At 38.9% G+C, this 21,063-nt stretch overlaps 1 protein-coding gene across 4 annotated transcripts in view; it reads left to right on the forward strand.

Moving 5' to 3' along the window:
* The window catches only part of LOC137197460 (NLR family CARD domain-containing protein 3-like), a 41,507-nt gene that overhangs the window by 354 nt on the left and 20,090 nt on the right, over positions 1–21,063 (forward strand). For 2 of the 4 annotated variants that reach the window (XM_067610878.1, XM_067610879.1), the window contains exons 2-5: positions 87–205; positions 1,562–1,841; positions 2,834–4,658; positions 18,489–18,665. In XM_067610878.1, the coding sequence (XP_067466979.1) occupies positions 1,571–1,841; positions 2,834–4,658; positions 18,489–18,665 (2,273 nt within the window). In that variant the 5' untranslated portion in view covers positions 87–205; positions 1,562–1,570. Of the gene's footprint in view, positions 1–86; positions 206–1,561; positions 1,842–2,833; positions 4,659–11,444; positions 11,706–18,488; positions 18,666–21,063 lie in introns of those variants that run through there. The other 2 variants (XM_067610881.1, XM_067610882.1) reach the window with 2 other exon arrangements.

Raw genomic sequence — 21,063 nt, forward strand, 5'->3', positions numbered from 1 at the left:
GTTAAAGTCATGTCAACTAATAAGAAGATACTAAGTTGAGAGGAAGGACTGGGTTTATTATACTGTGTATGTGTGTGTGTCTCCAGTGTTACTGGTTTACGTCTCAGACTCCAGAAGATGAGGACGGAGCAGAGTCTCTGATATCTGAGTGGTCTAAAGTTGATCCTCCAGACTTCAGTAATGAACCTGGACCCTCAGACACAAAGTAAGAGACTGTTTCTACTGTTAACTGACCTGAAGATGATTCAGTGTTGAAATGTCATTTAAAAACAAACCCACACTCTACTACAACCATCTCCATCAGTTATTAGTGAGAGTCTGAAGATCTTCTGCAGCAGGTTTAGTCATCTAAATATAAAGTGGTAGCTGATGTGTTTAACAAAGCTGCAGCTCATAAAATGTCTGTAAATGATACAAACTACATGCAGGCATCAGACTCTACAAACACATTGTGAGTTTACAGGAGATAAATGTTCAGGATGTGTCTCATATTCATTCACAGAGTTTAAACATGTAGAAGTTCAAATCTCTTTTTTCTCACGTTTTCAGCTGTAGATAAAAAGAAGCACAGACCACATGTTCATAGTGTGTACATTGTTTTTTTGGTATTTAAACACTTGTTTGTGAAAATGCTGTAAAGGTACGATGTCACCTGTAATGATGAAGGCTTTAAGGTGGTTCAGTATTAACAGTTAGAAACAAAAGGCCCAGTTCTGACACAAACACCTAACGGTGTTGGAGAGTAGTTAACTACATGTAGTTCAATTACTAGTTTAACTACAATCTGCAGTAGTTGGGTGGTAGTTTAACTATTTCAGCAGTTAACTACTTTGGGTCATGTAGTTTAGGTAGTTAATTACAAACTACATATTCATTGTATTCTCATGATGTTTTTATGTTTTTGCTGTACAATATGGTACAAAGCCACAGCTCATTGGACACAGTCTGTCATAGCAATCACCTGCTATTTGATTAAAATCACCTGTAGTTTGTGACCAAGATGTCTGTGATTGAATAGTATGAAATTTCCTGGAAATTTTGCATTTTTCTGATTCCACCTCAACAATTACTCCCTATTGTCTCCTTAAAACACATCCTCGGGCTGCCTAAGTGAGGATTGGCCTGCCCTGGTCCCTAAATCAAACACACCTACACTTTACTCAGTGTCAGTTCAGTTATATCTCTGTGTAACAATATGAGATTACAGACTCAGATTGTGATCATTTCCTGTGATGTAGTTTGGATGTAGCTGAACTACTTTTTGAAAGTAGTTTTAGTTTGACGAGTGTTTCTGACAGTAGTTAAGATGTAGTTGAACTATTTTTCATTGAGAAGTATTAGTTTGGTAAACTAGAGTTTTAAAGTAGTTTCCCTAACACTGACACCTAAACTGTGTTTCTTAATTTTAACACGTACATTTCCATGACAACTGAGAAAACTTGATCCGATAGAAAGCTTTTTGTCAAATCAGTCAGATCCAGTAGAAACACAGAATGAGTTTCTACTGGCAGACAGACAGAAACACAACTGTTCTCTTATCAATGTTCTCTGATTTTACCAGAGAGCCAAGATGACGGAGATGGATCTTCTCAACATTCTAGAGGATTTAAAAGATGATGAATTTGAGAAGTTCAAGTGGTCCCTGAAGTATGAAAAGGTGGGCAACATCCCACCCATCAAAGAGAGCAAGCTGTCCGAGGCAAAGAGGCAGGACGTGGTGGATCTGATAGTGCAGAAATATGAATTTGCTGGAGCTGTGGAAGTGATCAAGAATATTTTAAAGAAGGTCAGCAGGAACGATCTGGTGGGGAAGTTGCCAAACATCAGCTCAGGAGCAGAAGGTCAGTCACAGGAAGAGACAAACATGACATCACATCCAGACAGCAGATCTGTGAGGAGAAACAACCTGTTTCTTTATATTTTTCATAATTTTAGAAACAGTCCAGACAGTAAGTATTTGGACAGTTACACATTTTTTTTAGTTCTTCAGGCTCTGTGTTTCAGCACATTCAATTTAAAATAAAATAACTGAAACTACATTAAAGTCTCAGCTTTAATTTGAGTAGGTTTATGTCAACAGAGAAAGAACTGTGTAGGAGATATAGACCTTTTAACACATAGTGTCTAAATTGCATGAGTTCAACAGTAATGGGACAGATACACATGAAGTCAGACTAAATGATCATATGACAGTGCAGACATAACTATGCAAACCGATGCCCACAGTAAATCTGGTAATATCTCCTCCTCTGACCAACAAATACTGGCGGCTCTGAGACATACAGTACTTCCTGGAGGCTGGTTTCACACTGTGGCTAATTTGGGGGGTCGTCACTGGATTATTGAAAGATTGTGGGTCTAACTGTGGAGAACATGAATGAACTCTTGTCAGGTGGGAAGTGATGTAATTCTGACGAGAGAGAGAAAGAGAGACAGAGAGAGAGAGAGAGAGAGAGAGAGAGAGACTCTAGAAGTGTAAGTAGGTCGGTTTCCACCACTTAATATTTTACTGTTTGTTGAATTCAGACACATTCACGTTGTGAGAAAAGTTCTGACTCAGACACTCAGAGCAAAACAGAACAAAAAGTCAGGACTAACATCTTCTATCACTAATACTGATAAAATAAGAAAGTCATGCTTTGAGAATAAGGTCAGTGTAGAGGAGAAATCTGATCACTGATTTGTTGCTTGTTCACAGATTTGCAGTAACCAGGTTACTACTGTGCATGTTAACATGTTCCCACGTAACCTGGTTTCTCTGAGTAACCTGGTTACACAAGTGCATGTAAACAAACTGATAGATGTTCAGATCTATATTGTTCTTCTCTTTCAGCAGATGATCTGCAGAAGGTTTTAAATACATATAAGATCAGTCTGATAAGGAGATGTCAACATGTGACTGAAGGAACTGATGAATCAGGAAGTGAAACCCTCCTCAGCAGTATCTACACTGAGCTCTACATCACAGAGGGAAAGAGTGAAGATGTTAATACCCAACATGAGGTGAGGCAGCTTGAAACAGCTTCCAAGATGAAGACCCTCCGTGACACTCCAATCAAGTGTCATGACATCTTTAAACCCTTACCTGACCAACAGAAACTCATCAGAGTCGTTCTGACGAACGGCGTCGCTGGCGTTGGAAAAACCTTCTCAGTGCAGAAATTCACTCTGGACTGGGCAGAGGGCTCGAAAAACCAAGATGTCAGTCTGGTGATTCTGCTTTCGTTTAGGGAGCTGAACTTGATCAAAGATGAGCAGTACAGTCTCCTCACGCTGATCCATGTTTTCCATCCAACATTACAGAAGATCACAGCAGAGAAGCTTGATGACTGGAAAGTTTTGTTCATCTTTGACGGCCTGGATGAAAGCAGACTTTCACTGGATTTCAACAACAGGAAGGTCTTGTCTGATGTCACACAGACGTCATCAGTCAACATGCTGTTGACAAACCTCATTGATGGGAAGCTGCTTCCCTCAGCTCTCATCTGGATAACTTCCCGACCTGCAGCAGCCAATCAGATCCCTCGAACATGTGTAAACAGGGTAACAGAAGTACGAGGCTTCACTGACGCCCAGAAGGAGGAGTACTTCAGGAGGAGATTTAATGATGAAGAGATGTCCGGCAGAATCATCTCACACATCAAGACATCCAGGAGCCTCCACATCATGTGTCACATCCCAGTTTTCTGCTGGATCACTGCTACAGTTCTGGAGCAGATGTGGACTACAGACCAGAGAGGAGAGCTGCCCAAGACCCTGACTGACCTGTACTCACTCTTCCTGCTGGTTCAGACAAAGAGGAAGAAGCACAAGTATGATGAGGGACATGAGACGAGTCCACAGGAGCTGACGGAGGCTGACAGGGAAGTTCTTCTGAAGCTGGGGAGGCTGGCGTTTGAACAACTGGAGAAAGGAAACATCATGTTCTACCAGAAAGACCTGGAGCAGTGTGGTCTTGATGTCACAGAGGCCTCGGTGTTATCAGGAGTTTGTACACAGATCTTCAAAAGAGAGAGTGTGATCTTCCAGAAAACAGTCTACTGCTTTGTTCATCTGAGCGTTCAGGAGTTTCTGGCTGCAGTCTACATGTACCACTGTTACACCAACAGGAACACAGAGGTACTGGAGGACTTCCTGGGAAAACAACACAGTTACACATCTCTGGATGACTTCCTGGGAAAACAACACAGTTACACATCTCTGGATGACTTCCTGATGGGAGCCATGGAGAAATCTCTCCGAAGCAAAAATGGCCACCTGGACCTGTTTGTTCGCTTCCTTCATGGCCTCTCTCTGGAGTCCAACCAGAGTCTCTTAGGAGGCCTGCTGGTTTGGACAGAGAACAGTCCAGAAATCATCCAGAGAGTCATCAACAACCTGAAGAAGATGAACATTAATGTCTCTCCTGACAGAAGCATCAACATGTTCCACTGCCTGATGGAGATGAACGACTGCTCAGTACATCAGGAGATCCAAGAGTTCCTGAAGTCAGAGACCAGATCAGAGAAGGAACTCTCTGTGATCCACTGCTCAGCTCTGGCCTACATGCTGCAGATGTCAGAGGAGGTTCTGGATGAGTTGAACCTGATGAAGTACAACACATCATGGGAGGGACGACAGAGACTGATCCCAGCTGTGAGGAACTGCAGAAAGGCTCAGTAAGTCCAGATGTGATTAACATTATAAATCAGTGTAGATTAGTTAAATTCTTCAAACATAAATAATATAAAATTCTTATTATCTTTAAAATATTTCTCTACTTGTTTATAGCAGAAATAACATGTCAGTTATATTTAGTCACAGATGTTCTTGAGCTGTTTCAAATGTTGTGAGTGCAAATAATATTGATATTTCAGTTGGTTATTGTTGGCGCCTCACATGGCGGCATTTTTGTGGGACATTTAGATTAAATTTGGCAATCAGAAATAATTAATACTTATATTTAGTCAAGTCAAGGTGGTGATGGTGTAACGGGACAGAGTGCACAGTGAACTTGGCAGCCACACATTTCTCCGTTCTGTATTTCTCTGTTTTGTGTCTTCAGGTTATGCTAACCCATTGTTGCTAACCCCCTTTAATTTTCCAGCACTTGGGGAAACAACAGACGTGACTTTTTAGCATTTATTAACTGACACACTGTAGTCTGTACTGTACATTTACTGCCAGACTGACAACTCACTACTAACCTTTTCCTCTGCCCCGCTCGCATCCACCGTCACTACTCTGCCCCTCGCTCTTTCTCACTCGCTACACAAACATACTCCTTAACGGAGCCACGCTACCAGTGGTTTCCCAGGCAACGACAGAGGTTGACTCACGTACCGGAGTGGCGCTGCACAGTGACTCCCAAACGCTATCGATTTCCGAATGAATGGATATTCATTCGGAAATCAAATATTAAAAAATATTAGACCCAACAGTCTCCATTAGGTTGGGCGAGTTCAAAGTTGTGAAAACAATGGGGGTGTTTTGAATACACCCCTGTTTTCACAAGTAATTTGTTAGTCTGTCCCTCCCGCCGCAGGAAATAATGGATTACTCCTGGACTCCTGGAAAGCTACTGATGTAGCACTTTTCTCCTAATGAAAATAATACAGAGATTATTCGACCAACGAGAATTTAGTCAGACGAGAGCATATCCACCAACTAATTGACCAGTCAACCAGCAGACTACAGCCCTAGAAATCAGTCAATATATTAGATTTATCTGTTGTTTAACTCCTTGTTTACCGTATCTCTTTCTGTGTCACTGCCTGTGGTGTTGTAGACTGTCCACTTTGTATTTGAATAGACCTTGTAGTGTTGTAGACTGCTGTCTCTACTTTATGTTTATGTTATTCTCATGTAAGACAGACATGGTACTGAGACAGCACATCTGGCTTGTTTCTGTCTTTTGATGGTGTTGTACCGTTCATCAATAGATGTATGTAGAGCGCCGCCTGCTGTCCTCAGTGCTGAAACATTTGAACGCGGCTGGCAACCTGTTTTCTTTTTTGTTCTTCAGAACAAGCCTGTGGCTTCACTGTATATTTTCATAGACATAGGCTTGCTTGGCTCAATAACAATTTGTGATTATGGATAGGATATATCAGCTGTTTTACAGCTGTGAAGTTTAAAATGACTTTATTAGAAGGGCCCCTTGAGAATGCTTGGGCCCCTCTGTGCTGAGAGTCTAGTTCCGTTCCTGATTAAAAACATCATCTTACTAAAAACGTCTCATATCCCTTTTTCTTGAAAGACAGACTTCTGTGTTATCTCTAATATGCTGATTATATTCTGTTATTAGCCTATAATGCATATAACAGCTTAAGAACCACCACATACAAACCGAAACACCTTGAAATGTTGACTTGTTTGTGCTTTAAAGTTGTTCTGGTTGATCCAGGCTGTGGGTCCGTGTTCCTCCGTCCAAACACCCGTTCAACTCGTTTGATAACAGGATGAACAAATATACATAAAGTATTATTTTGTTGCTGTTTTTCATGTGAAGAAACAGCGTCTGGAGATTTAAATAATAAAGTTGCTGCTGTGCCTCGTGTGTAAATGTGCACAGCGTCTCTCTTAATGCAGATGATCCCTGCAAGTATTTAATAAACTCAAGCAGAAATCTTTCAACGTTACAGTCATTTTAGTGCCAAATTCCCTCATTTTGTTCTGATCCTTCTACTGCAGCTCAACAGATAAACACTGTACAGGGAAAGAAAAAGTGGAAAGCAACCAAACATCATTGATCATTCAAATCTCCAGACATGCCGAGAGGACCAGTTAGGATCTAATATTAATTAATGTTAATTGACAGTGTTTCCTGGTTGAGCTGCAGTGGAAGGATTATTAAATACCTGCAGCGACCCCCCACACACACACACAAACACACCTGCAGCAGAAAGTGTGTTTTCCCATTAAAACAGACGAATGAGGCACAGCAGCGTAACTTCATTGATTATCTATCTATCTATCTATCTATCTATCTATCTATCTATCTATATAAGCATAGTCATTGACAGTGTATTTGTAGAGATGCAGTAGGCAGATAATATAGATATAACAATAAGAGCAAAAAACAGTTGTTTTCTGGTTTTGATATAATTTCTATTCTAATTGCGGATTTGAAGACAAAAACAGGAAAAGCAGCTGAATTCCTGTTTTTTAATTGACATGAACAACGTATAACACATTGTACATTTGTTTATTCTGTTATCAAACAAGCAGCTTTGGACGGAGGATACACAGACTGCTGTGGATGTGTAATGTGGGTGTAATTGTTTGAGTTTGTGAACGGTGCGTCGCTTGCTGCTGCAAGGAATTGTGGGACGGAATTATCTCCTTTCCTTTCGTAAAGGATGGTCAAGTGTACCCTCTGCTAAAGGAGATTAGAAAGGAAGCATTGAAGCACCTTTCGTTAGCATTTAGAGAATTGGACCAGCTCTTATCATGGCTGCCACTTAGATACTTCTGGATCATTTCACTCAGTGAGGAACCTTCCTGAACAAAAAAGACTATTCAACTGCAGCCATAGTGTCTTTCCCAGCCAATCACTCCCAGCCTGCTCTTGTGTCTTGCCACCTGTTCCCTGTTGTCTAATTAGTTCAGTTTGTATTTAAGTCCAGTTTTCAGTTCAGTCTTTGTCGAGTGGTCTGTTCTGTTCAGTAAGTCTATTCTGTTGTGTCCAGTTCTGTCCTGTCGTGTTCGCTGCTCAGTCCAGTCGACTTTTGTATTTTGTTCTTCTCAGCTCAGCCTGCTTTTGTTTTTGCCTGCCAGTCTTTGAAATAAAGACGGTTTTCTTCAGCTTTGCTTTCCGGTCTCTGAATTTGGGTCCACCTGCTCAGCAATCTGTGACACAAACTTCTCTGTGGAGCCTTAAGAGGCCCTACATCCATATAGATGTTAAGTCAATCAACACAGTTATTCTATTTATTTCTAGTATTTATTAGATTTTACAATTTTTTCTTCTATTTATCTTCCTTTGGGTGATGGAGGCGTCATTCAAACCTGGTAAAACAAATGAAGGACTTTAGAGGTTGTGGTTGAGGTTTATTACAGAATTTTATGACAACATATATCAGTATTTTACAGTTAGCTGAGCCATTTCATAGTGAGCACTGGGGATCAGCAAATCAGCAAACTGATTCAGTAATGTCAGACATACAACAATATGTAAAGTTTGCTAACATTAACCAACATTAGCCTTCATAAACTATTGGTCATACGAGACAAAACCCCTGAGTATGTTGAATTGAGCAATGGTGCCTTTTATTTCTCATGAATTCAACTTTTTATTTTAAAGAGGGAAGTTGTCTTACATAGTCTTGTTTTAAGTCTTTCTTATATTCTGTTTGTCACAGAAAGAAACTAGTAGCGACTACTATCCATGAAAAAAGCTGCTAAGTAGGCTCATAACTGTGACACGTTCATACAAATCCATACTGAAGTCCAGATGTGTTTTATACTCTTTATTAATGAAAACAAAAAAACACTGACAAGAGTTGTTGTACTGGAATAATTAAAGCAAGACTAAACTAGAAAATGCAATTTCTGTAGAAATTGCATGTGATTGCTGAAAGCGATTTTAGATTGCATAACTGGAAGCTGAACACTATTGAAAAATCTAGCAAGATTAAAATCAGCAATGGGTGGAATTGAACCTACACCCTCATGTTTGTAAGACAGACATGCTATGCACTGACCTAACATGTCACACAGCAATGCTAGGCCAGATTCTGCTATTTAGTCTGTCACTTGCATGAAATTGACAAAAAAAGCAGCAGACTGACATCACCTGGACTCCTTCATCTCTACTGAGTTCTACCCTCGAACTCACAAACTTTGGATCTAAAAGGAGTTCAGAAATGACATGACCTTAAATCACTGGACTACTCACACATGCTGTGTAGCACAGGAAAAGATGTATTTCACAAGCATGTCAATCCGTATCTTAGGTAGTAATGCTAGGATAAGATAGAGAGGAATTCTGGTACAGGATAAAGATGTGAGGCAACTTTGTACATGAGAGCAATACTATGAGGAGCACTGCAGTGAGTGGGTATTGAACACACAACCTTGTCATCTAAGGTATTGCAGATTATGAGAGCAGTGTTCTAAACCACTGAGCCAACAGACATTCCCAAAAATGAGAGGAAAAAATCTCCATTTTGATGATGAAAATGTATTTGTCTCAAACTAGAGCTTGAAGCCCAGAGATTTGTACATCATTAGTGAAAGCAAGACTAGTTTAACATGAGAATGAATGATATGTGTAAAAAGTGTTTGAAGGAAGAAAGAATCTGTAAGTTTAAGAGACAGGAGTGAGAGGAGACACACATCCTGCAGACTGTATTGGAGTCAATGAGAACATGACAGGGGCTCTCTATCAATTAAGGTTCAGATCTTAAAAACTGTAAGTCCTATGTGAAATGTACTTACATTTTGAGAGAGAGGAAGCTTGTGGCAACATACTGAGACAAGATATGTGCTTGAGGAGTTAAAATTGTGGGAGGGACAGCAGTTTAGAAAAACATTGCTGGTCTAAAATTATCTGTGCTCTCCACTGTGCCTGATCACATGACACACTGGTGAGACCTGACAAAGTCTGCCAAACCCCTGACTTTTGGCTTAAATTGCTGAAAAACTACAAAAGATATCACTAAACAATCTGATAACTTTGAAAGTTCAAAGTTTTGTGAACATTTTACAGTTTGAATGGCGTCTGTACGATGAGGGACTTCTGAGCAGTTGAGTGTCAAAGTGACCAAGGTCCCAACTCAGTTGGACGGTTCATCCCACAGACTGCCATTATAAATTTTAATGTTTTAAAAAATTATATAAAATCGCTGAAACATGTTACATTTCAGAAAAATACAAGCACACATCTGCTGAATGAGTTGCACAGACTGACAGCTGAATGGTTTTTATAGCACAAATTATGCAGCAGTTGAAACGTGGCAAAAAATGTACGGAAGACGGAATAAGAATGAAGAGTGAGAAGAACAATGTGTGATTGCTGAAAGCAATCACACAATAAGAAAGAAACAAACACATGAAATACAATAAGGTCTTCAGGCCCTAAAGAATAAGAAGAAGAAGAAGAAGAAGAAGAAGAAGAAGAAGAAGAAGAAGAAGAAGAAGAAGAAGAAACAAACACACGAAATACAATCGGGTCTTCACCCCTTTGGGGCTCAGGCCCTAATTACATATACCTACTAAACAGGGTAGGAATTTCACGGGGGCTATGAGGGCCATGCCCCCTCAGTTTGGCTTCATGCCCCTCAAAAAAACACACTGCCCCATTTGATTTTGGCGTTTTCTCCACTGCCTCTTTCCTGTCAATACGGTTTTAGACACCAGTGTCAATTATACCTGATATGATGTGATGGTCAACAGAAAATATGGGAGGCCTACTAACCCTCTTTGTCTCTCTGGTCCTGCCGCCATACAAGTGAACAGGTAAATAATGTGAAACCAAACCCATGTGCCAATTACCTGGAAGTGACAGAGCATGTGCAGTCTAAAGAAATAATAAACAACACAGGCTAAATACACATTTTGGCTCCTACAAAACTACAAAACAGAAAGGTAGAATTCAGACTGTTTAAAGAGATCTTATACACATTAAAGGTCAATGTTATATTTTAATGCTGATACATCTTTCTGATGACATCATGTTGAAAATAATTCAACCTTATTGGTTTGTTAATTGTGTTTGTGCTGAATCAGTTTTTCAGATTCTCAGAAAAGAATGTTGACAACTATACATTATGCAGTCATCTGTCATGTACATCTAAATATTTAATTACATTCATATTTAATTATATACAGCTCTAGTAATGTCAAGCCATTTGTTTCATTTGTGTTTGTCAACAGTCACTAAATTTTCCTGCTTATGGATGTGCACCTGACAGCAGCAGATAGCAAAGAGAGATGATCTTTCTCAAATGTAACTGTTCACTGAGCTGAACTGAGTAAAAATATCCCAGAATCAAATTAAAAATAGTGGACAGTAAAAATGGTTTTCTAATCAAGATGCCTCATGCTGACTTTGTGGAGACAGACATGGGATCAGATCACACAGACAGGCTGTACACACTATGGAAGCCTCAATGTAACTCCATTTTCTCTCCCTTTATCTGCAAGATTAAAGCAAAACACAGATTAAAAGTCTGCAGGTATGAGAGAGAGTGATGAGAATTATTGTTTCATTCAAGCACAGTGAGATACGATTAGCTGAACTTTTGTTTCCTGTTATCTGTCAACTGTGGCTTTACATTAAAAGAATAAAATGCCCCAGAATTTTTTTTTTAATTAAAAAGAGATTAGCTGAACCACTGATGTAAAGAGCAAATGTTAATCAAAATAGGGAAAGTCAAACTGTTTCATCATCAAATGCATGAAGTAAATATAAAGTGTCCTCTTTCATGGTAACATATGTTGTCATATATGTGTCATTACAGATTTTCTGGCTGTAGACTCTCAGAGACTCACTGTGAAGTTGTGGCCTCAGCTCTGAAGTCCAACCCCTCCCATCTGAGAGAGCTGGATCTGCGTAACAACATCTTGTCTGACTCAGCGATGAAGCTTCTGTCTGCTGGACTGGAGAGTCCAAACTGTAAACTGGAGACTCTGAGGTCAGTTCACTGGCTGTAGCTTTAATAGTTTTTTTTCTATATATTCAATTAGGGCTGGGCGATATGGCCAAAAAATAAAATCTATGATTTTTTTCACACCACACCCAATTTATGATTTAATTTTGTTTCCTTAAAAACAAACCACAAAAGACAAAGGAATTATTCTTTTTTTTATTTTAATAATAAAAATGATTATCAACAACATTGTATTGAGTTTGCTGATGACAATTTTTATAGAATTTTTAAAATCTGCCTATGTAGAAATGAATGTGATATTGTTATGATTTTAGCATCTAATTATTAAAATGCTGTAGTAAAACAACATGGAAAATCATCACAGAGATACCTTGAGACTCATTGTATAAGAATATGCAGGGGTTTGCTGATAACACTGCTGCTAACAATTTGATTTGATTATTTTATGGAATATGAAGATTGGAGTCTATAGCACTGAATGGGCGATTGGTTTTGCTTTGCTGTGTGATTATTAAAAAGTGCTGTAGTGAAAGAACAATAAAGTAATGACAGATGTATGTATTTCAACAAAGGAAAGCAAGAAAAAATAGAATTTTTCCCGTTTTAAACAACCTTCATGGCCATTTGAGCACAGATTTCATATTTACGAGGTGCACTTGAATGCACCATGAAGTCCCTGTTGGTGCCTGCACGCTTTACCGTACAAAGCAATGTAGACATGAAATCGGTGTGACAGCAGTTATCCAGCCCGTCTTCTCATAGTTTGGGTAAATGATTCCTCTAATGTTACCTGCTTTTTAGGAGGTGTGTTAGGGCTGCTTCTGTCTTAAGCATCGTCCTAAACCATAAATTCAAATTAATTGATAAAATCAATGTATTGCCCAGCTCTATATTCAATTCAAATCCTTCACTGAAGTTTCAAATGTTTGGTTCATACATTTTCATGATTTGCCTGAGCACAAATTTGTAGAATGTTTTCCAGAATTCAAAATGCACACATATCAAGTATCTTTGTGTTTCAGTGTTCAGTGTTTCCTTGCTGAGCTGCAGTGGAGGGATCGTAACTCAAAGAGGGAATTTTGTACTGAATAGTCTGTAACTTTGAGTCAGACAAATCAAGTGGGCGTCTACCAGACTGTCAAAGCCTCATATTAGCTTCAGCTGAACTAATGAACTCATTTCCTACAGTGTAGCTGTGTTAGGAGGAGACCACTTCATAGTCAGTATGGACAGGAGGAATGATTACTGCCACCAATAACATGTTTTAATTAAAGCTGCAAGCAGTGTTGAATGGGCCCTCGCCCCTTTGCGCACATCAGGCCGTGGCGCACTCGAAGGACTTCTGTCACGGGCATGTAGATGTCTTCAGACCCGGGCTGTTTTCAGACAGTGCAAGAAATAGATAAACATCACTTCCTTTGTCCACTATTTTGCCTGCTGCTGGGGCTGCTTTGCTGCAATTTTGTAGGGGGCGCTATTCAGCCAGTTTGCATCACTGATAAAATATTGTCATGTAGACATGTTCAGGCCAGGACTCTTATCAAACATGTAAAGTTTGGTGCAGACTGGAGCATTTGCATTAAAGTTGTAGCAATTCCCTCTGTCATGGCGAAACATTAAATCTCAACAGTGAAGATGAGAATTTTCTGCAGGGTGAGACATTGCTGCCTTGCTCACACCTGTGTCATCAAAATCATGCAAGTTTTGCGCCCATTCACTTGAATTTCAATTAGTAAATTGAAAACCCTTGATGAGTTTGTGTGTAAAACAAATTCATTTCCTAATTTTCATCAAGTCTATTTTTAGGAAAGTAAAGACTTTTAACTAGGGATGCATGACATTGGATTTTTGCTGATATCCGATATGCTGATATTTCCAACTCATTGTGGCTGATTGCCGATGCTGATACCGATATATGCACATATTTTTACCAGCTGGCTGAGGAGGCTATTATGTATGCAAGTATAGATTATACTATGATCAAGAAAGACAATATATGAAGGAAGAATTTAGGAAGACTGGAGTTCAGGAGCTCAGCATTAAAATTTTAATAAACCTGCCAAGTTGGTGGAGTAGTAGAGTTTTCATTGAGTTTATTAGACAGACAGGATTAATGTGTAGGATTAAATCTCTGGTCCACACTCTGGTGGCGACAATGCACCTAATACGCTGGTTGCCAACCGCTGTTATAAACCAAAAAGAAGAAGTTTTTTTTTCCAAACAGAGTGGTACATCCTGGCAGCCGAACTGTTCCCTATCTGTGCAGTTGAACACAGCAGCTCGTCCACGGACTGTTTCACGTCGACGGTCCCGGTGTTTCCTCCGCAGGCTCCACTTCACTCAGCTGCCCGACAGACCTGCTGCTTCTTCCCACTTTAACCTGAATAACTAACCGGGGCTCGGTGCTCCGGTTGGATCCACCTGGCTAACCTTAGCTGGGAGGCTAGCGGAGCGTTGTCCACAGCATGACCGGAAAGAAGCACAGCCAGTAAGCTTCCACTAGCCTCTCAGCTAGACCCAGCTCTCTGTTTGGATCCAACCAGACCACTGAGCCCCGGTTTGTTATTCAGGTTAAAGTGGGAAGAAGCAGCAGGTCTGTCGGCCTGCTGAGTGAAGTGAAACCTGCGGAAGAAACACCGGGACCATCAGGGTGAAACAGTCCGTAGAGGAGCTGCTGTGTTCAGCTGCACAGATAGGAAATCCCTCGGCTGACAAGATGTACCACTCTGTTTGGAAAAATATTTTACTGTCTTCTTTTTGGTTTACAACAGCGGTTGGCAACCAGCATATTAGGTGCATTACTGCCACCCTCCACTTTGGACTGTGAACCAATGATTAAATCCTAAACATTATTCCTGTCTGTCTAATAAACTACAAAACAAAACTGCTGCTCCACCCTCTTGGCAGGTCCATTAAAGTTTTAATGCTGTGCTCCAGAACTCCAGTCTTCCTGAGTTCTTCCCTCATATAGGCTATAGTCTTTCTCAATCATTAGTACAATATATGATTGCATGTGTAATAGTCTCCTCAGCCAAGTGGGAGTTTAAATGTGTATGTGATAAATTGTAAATATGTATGTAATGAATTGTTTTCTTTAAGAAACTGTTACTTGAAGATTTTTCAGTGTGCTCCTAAAGTCATATGTGTGCTCCTAATTTTTTTCATTTAGGAGCACATGTACTCCTTGAAAAAAAAGTAAGGATTGAACACTGCTGTCAGATGTGTAGAAACACTAAGTAACTGGAGTGTGGCGCAGTCCAAGGGCTTCTGTCACAGGCATATAGATGTTTTCAGACCTGGGCTGACAGGTCTTACTTTACCCATCCCCCCTCCCATTCTCTCTCTCTCTCTCTCAGTTGGAGAGGAGAATGTCACTCTTCTTGTGAAATATCCTCATAAATCGCATGACTTTGGCCAAATCCTACATTAAAAATCACATTTTTTGTAGAAAATTTTGTCGCTAATCCATTGATACAGGTTTGAAAGTGGTCAGACTTATAGTTTAGACATCAGAACCATTTGTTTGACACAAAGTCCATGCCTAGAGATTGTCTCCCCATTGCTTTACATTGTAAAGTGTGATGTGGCACTACAACTTTCAAGGCTTATTATATCTAAACCGTTCAAGTTCGATGCAGCAATTGAAACGCGGCAAAAAATGTACGGAAGACGGAATAAGAATAAAGAGTGAGAAGAACAATGTGTGATTGCTTTCAGCATTCACACTAATAATAAACTAGAAAATGCAATTTCTGTAGAAATTGCGTGTGATTGCTGTAAGTGAATTTAGACTGCATAACTGGAAGCTTAACACTATTGAAAAATCTACCAAGATTAAAATCAGCAACAGGTGGAATTGAACCTACACCCTCATGTTTGTAAGAGAGACATGCTATGCACTGACCTAGCATGTCACACAGCAATGTGAGGCCAGATTTTGGTGTTCAGTCTGTCAATTGCATGAAATTGACAAAAAAAGCAGTTCAGCTCAGCAAGCAGACTGACATCACCTGGACACCTTCATCCTTCAACTCTACTGAGTTCTGCCCTAAGCAGGGCTTGAACTCACAGTCTTTGGATCTAAAAGGAGTTGAGAAATGACATGACCTAAAACCACTGGACTACTCAGACATGCTCTATAAGTCATGAAAAGATGTATTCAACAAGCATATCAATCCACATTTTAGGTAATAATGTTAATGTAAGCTAGAGAGGCATTGACTTATGGTACACGATAGAGGATGTGAGGCAACTTTGTACATGAGAGCAATATTATGAGGAGCACTGTAGTGAGTGGGTATTGAACACACAACCTTGTCATCTAAGGTATTGCAGATTATGAGAGCAGTGTTCTAAACCACTGAGCCAACAGACATTCCCAAAAACGAGAGGAAAAAATCTCCATTTTGATGATGAAAATGTATTTGTCTCAAACTAGAGCTTGAAGCCCAGAGATTTGTACATCATTAGTGAAAGCAAGACTAGTTTAACATGAGAATGAATGATATGTGTAAAAAGTGTTTGAAGGAAGAGAGAATCTGTAAGTTTAAGAAACCAGAGTGAGAGGAGACACACATCCTGCAGACTGTATTGTAGTCAGTGAGAACATGACAGGGACTCTCTATCAATTAAGGTTCAGATCTCAAAAACTATAAGTCCTATGTGAAATGTATTTATATTTTGAGAGATAGGAGGCTTGTGGCAACATACTGAGACAAGATATGTGCTTGAGGAGTTAAAATTGTGGGAGGGACAGCAGTTTAGAAAAACATTGTTGGTCTAAAATTATCTGTGCTCTCCACTGTGCCTGATCACATGACACACTGGTGAGACCTGACAAAGTCTGCCAAACCCCTGACTTTTGGCTTAAATTGCTGAAAAACTACAAAAGATATCACTAAACAATCTGATAACTGAAAGTTCAAAGTTTTGTGAACATTTTACAGTTTGAATGGTGTCTGTACGATGAGGGACTTCCGAGCAGTTGAGTGTCAAAGTGACCAAGGTTCCAACTCAGTTGGACGTTTCGTCCCATAGACTGCCATTATAAATTTTAATGTTTTAAAAAATTATATAAAATCACTGAAACATGTTACATTTCAGAAAAATACAAGCACACATCTGCTGAATGAGTTGCACAGATTGACAGTTGAATGGTTTTTATAGCACAAAGTATGCAGCAGTTGAAACACAGCAAAAAACGTACAGAAGACGGAATAAGAATAAAGAGTGAGAAGAACAATGTGTGATTGCTGAAAGCACACATTCTTGGCTTCATGCCCCTCAAAAAAACAAACTGCCCCATTTGATTTTGGCGTTTTCTCCACTGCCTCTTTCCTGTCAATACGGTTTTAGACACCAGTGTCTTTTGTTGAGATTCTGAATTCTTATTGGGCAAAATCAAGTGAAACACTGCACACATAACCAGTAGTGACTTTGATTTTGATCCTGATATGAACCGCTGGAAAACTGGACTATTTATGACAATAGTTTGACACAAATCTAGCACCGGCCAATGAGGAGACTCAATCAAACTCATCCTGATGTGCTGCAAAGCTGTGACTGACTTTTCTGGAGTTTTCTCCACACTGTAGACTGAAGACTCTGGGGTCAGACACCATTTTTTACCTTTGAGCTGACATTAATATGATGTGAGAGTTGTGGTGACATTAAACTGCAGACGTAAAGCTAAGATTATGCTGATCCATACTGAGGATCTTAATGGGAAAGTCTGTTTTCTTCAGTGGTTTAGTCCATTGACTGTGTCAGAGCAATGTTGAGCTGCACATTTAAAACCTTCATATAACAAGAAAAATCTACACTGGATAATTCACTCTGAACCTCTGAAACACTGTTTTTGTCTTTTATATTTGACAGTTTTTAACCTGCATCCTGTTGGGCTCAGGTGTTTGGAGTTTCCATCTTCCAAACTTTAGGGCTGGACAAAAAAATAGATTTTTCCATTAATCGTGATTCTTATTTGAATGATCAATAATCGATTCTTGAAATCCAGAAATCGATCTTTGCATTTGTGAATTTACTCAGTAAACATGTACATGTGCTCTGTGTTGTGTGTTTGCAGTGGTTACTTGTAAATGGTTCAGTTAGAGCAGCATGATGTGTAAAATGTTGACTTTGTGGAAATCGAGTAATTACAACGTGCACAAAATCTTATTTTAAGTTTAAAAGTAACATAGATGCTAGCTGCAATATTAGCTGCCTTGAGCACATCTAAATATTTAATTACATTCATATTTAATTATGTACAGCTCTAATAATGTCGAGCCATTTGTTTCATTTGTGTTTGTCAACAGTCACTAAATTTTCCTGCTTATGGATGTGAACCTGACAGCAGCAGGTAGCAAAGAGAGATGATCTTTCTCAAGTGGAACTGTTCACTGAGCTGAACTGAGTAAAAATATCCCAGAGTCAAATTAAAAATAGTGGACAGTAAAAATGGTTTTCTAATCAGGATGCCTCATGCTGACTTTGTGGAGACAGACAGGGGATCAGATCACACAGACAGACTGTGCACATTATGGAAGCCTCAATGTAACTCCATTTTCTCTCCCTTCATCTGCAATATTAAAGCAAAACAAAGATTAAAAGTCTGCAGGTATGAGAGAGAGTGATGAGAATTATAGTTTCATTCAATCACAGTGAGATACGATTAACTTACATCTTGTTTCCTGTTATCTGTCAACTGTGGCTTTCCATTAAAGGAATAAAATGCCCCAGAATTTTAAAAAAAATACTTTAGCTGATCCACTGATGTGAAGAGCAAATGTTAATCAAAACAGGGAAAGTCAAACTGTTTCATCATCAAATGTATGAAGTAAATATAAAGTGTCCTCTTTCATGATACAATATGTTGTCATATATGTGTCATTACAGACTTTCTGGCTGTAGACTCTCAGAGACTCACTGTGAAGTTGTGGCCTCAGCTCTGAAGTCCAGTCCCTCCCATCTGAGAGATCTGGACGTGAGCTCGAACGACCTCAACGACGGCTCAAAGATGAAGCTTCTGTCTGCTGGACTGGAGAGTCCAAACTGTAAACTGGAGACTCTGAGGTCAGTGCACTGGCTGTAGCTTTGGTAGTTTATATATATATATATATTCAATTAGGGCTGGGCAATATGACCAAAAAATAAAATCTACGATTTTTTCACACCACACTCAATTAGCGATTTAAATTTTTTTCTTAAAACAAACCACAAAAGACAAAGGAATTATTCTTTCTTTTAATTTAACAATAAAAATGATTATCAACAACATTGTATTGAGTTTGTTTATAAGAATTTTTTATAGAATTTTTAAAATCTGCCTATGTAGAAATTAATGTGATATTGTTATGATTTTAGCATTCAATCATTAAAAATGCTGTACTAAAACAACATGGAAAATCATCACAGAGATACCTTGAGACTCATTCTTCAAGAATATGCAGGGATTTGCTGATAACACTGCTGCTAACAGTTTGATTTGATTATTTTATGGAATATGAAGATTGGAATCTATAGCTCTGATTGCCGATTGGTTTTGCTTTGCTATGTGATTATTAAAAAATGCTGTAGTGAAAGAACAATAAAATACTGACAGATGTATGTATTTCAACAAAGGAAAGTAAGAAAAAAATAGAAATTTTCCCGTTTTAAACAAGCTTCATGGCCATTTGATTATACATTTACGAGGTGCACTTGAATGTACCATGAAGTCCCTGTTAGAGCCTGCACACTTTACTGTACAAAGCAATGTAGACATGAAATTGACATGACAGCAGTTTTCCAGCCCTTCTTCTCATAGTTTGGGTAAATGATTCCTCTAATGTTTCCTGCTTTTTAGTAGGTGTGTTAGGGCTGCTGCTGTCTTAAGCATTGTCCTAAACCATAAATTCAAATTAATTGATAAAATCAATGTATCGCCCAGCTTTATATTCAATTCAAATCCTTCACTGAAGTTTCAAATGTTTGGTTCATACATTTTCAGGATTTGCCTGAGCACAAATCTGTAGAATGTTTATCTTTGTGTTTCTTCAGTGTTTCCTTGCTGAGCTGCAGTGGAGGGATCGTAACTCAAAGAGGGAATTTTGTACTAAATAGTCTGTAGCTTTATTGTTTTCATTGAAGACCATGGGCAAGAGTTCCTTGCTCTTTCTGGCTGTAAGTGTGTTACAGAATAAATGGACAACAAAATTTTATTTGTCTCCCCCCCTTTTTTTCGCTGATCCTAATAATGATCTGATCTGTGACTCAAATCCGTGATACGATCTGAACCGTGAGTTTTGTGTTCATGTTAACACCCCAGTGTTTACATGTCAGCTTTGTAGACTATATTTTGTATATTGTACATATAGATAAGAGTGTGTAAGTCATGTATTTGATACATGCATTAATACTTTCTGATGTGAACCTACACTTTTAGATCTGTGAATGTTATTAGTGTTCAATCATTCTTGCGTTCAGCACTGATCTGTTCCTGTGTCATATTATAAGCTTTGTGCTACTTTATATATTTCTGTATACTAAGAAAATATACAGGAAACACGTGTAAATCATGTGATATGTTGTCTGTTTTTGGTGAGAACATAAATTTGTTGTCACAATAGAACAGTATAATAAATTTGAATTTCACTTTGTTGGTAAAATGACACGTTTGATCCACTCCATGGCTAAAATGAGCACTTCTTTGTTTAGAGACAATATGTATATGCTAAATGTCTTTAAAGAAGCAGCCTTTACACCACTCAAGGGTTTTTGTTTTTGAAAGCAAATTGTTTTATTGACATATGAAATTGCCCCCCGCCCCTCCGATTTCATTGGGTGGGGGAAAATGATATAGTTTGATGCAGTTTGTTGTAAGATTCCATGTTGGTTTTCCTCCTGTCCTCCACAATGTTTTTAGTCACCAGCCGCCACTGACTGTAACTGTTCACTGAGCTGAACTGAGTAAAAATATCCTGGAGTCAAATTAAAAATAGTGGACAGTAAAAATGGTTTTCTAATCAAGATGCCTCATGCTGACTTTGTGGAGACAGACCTGGGATCAGATCACACAGACAGACTGTGCACATTATGGAAGTCTCAATGTAACTCCCATTTTCTCTCCCTTCATAAGAGATTAAAGCAAAACAAAGATTAAAAGTTTGCAGGTATGAGAGAGAGTGATGAGAATTATAGTTTCATTCAAGCACAGTGAGGTATGATTAGCTGAACTCTTGTTTCCTGTTATCTCTCAACTGTGGCTTTCCATTAAAGGAATAAAATGCCCCTGATTTTTTTTTTTTATAAAAAAGAGATTAGCTGAACCACTGATGTGAAGAGCAAATGTTAATCAAAATAAGGAAAGTCAAACTGTTTCATCATGAAATGTATGAAGTAAATATGAAGTGTCCTCTTTCATGGTAACATATGTTGTCATATATGTGTCATTACAGACTTTCTGGCTGTAGACTGAATGAACTCCATTTTC

Source organism: Thunnus thynnus, chromosome 14 (genome assembly GCF_963924715.1).
Source record: "Thunnus thynnus chromosome 14, fThuThy2.1, whole genome shotgun sequence".
Lineage (NCBI taxonomy): Eukaryota > Metazoa > Chordata > Actinopteri > Scombriformes > Scombridae > Thunnus > Thunnus thynnus.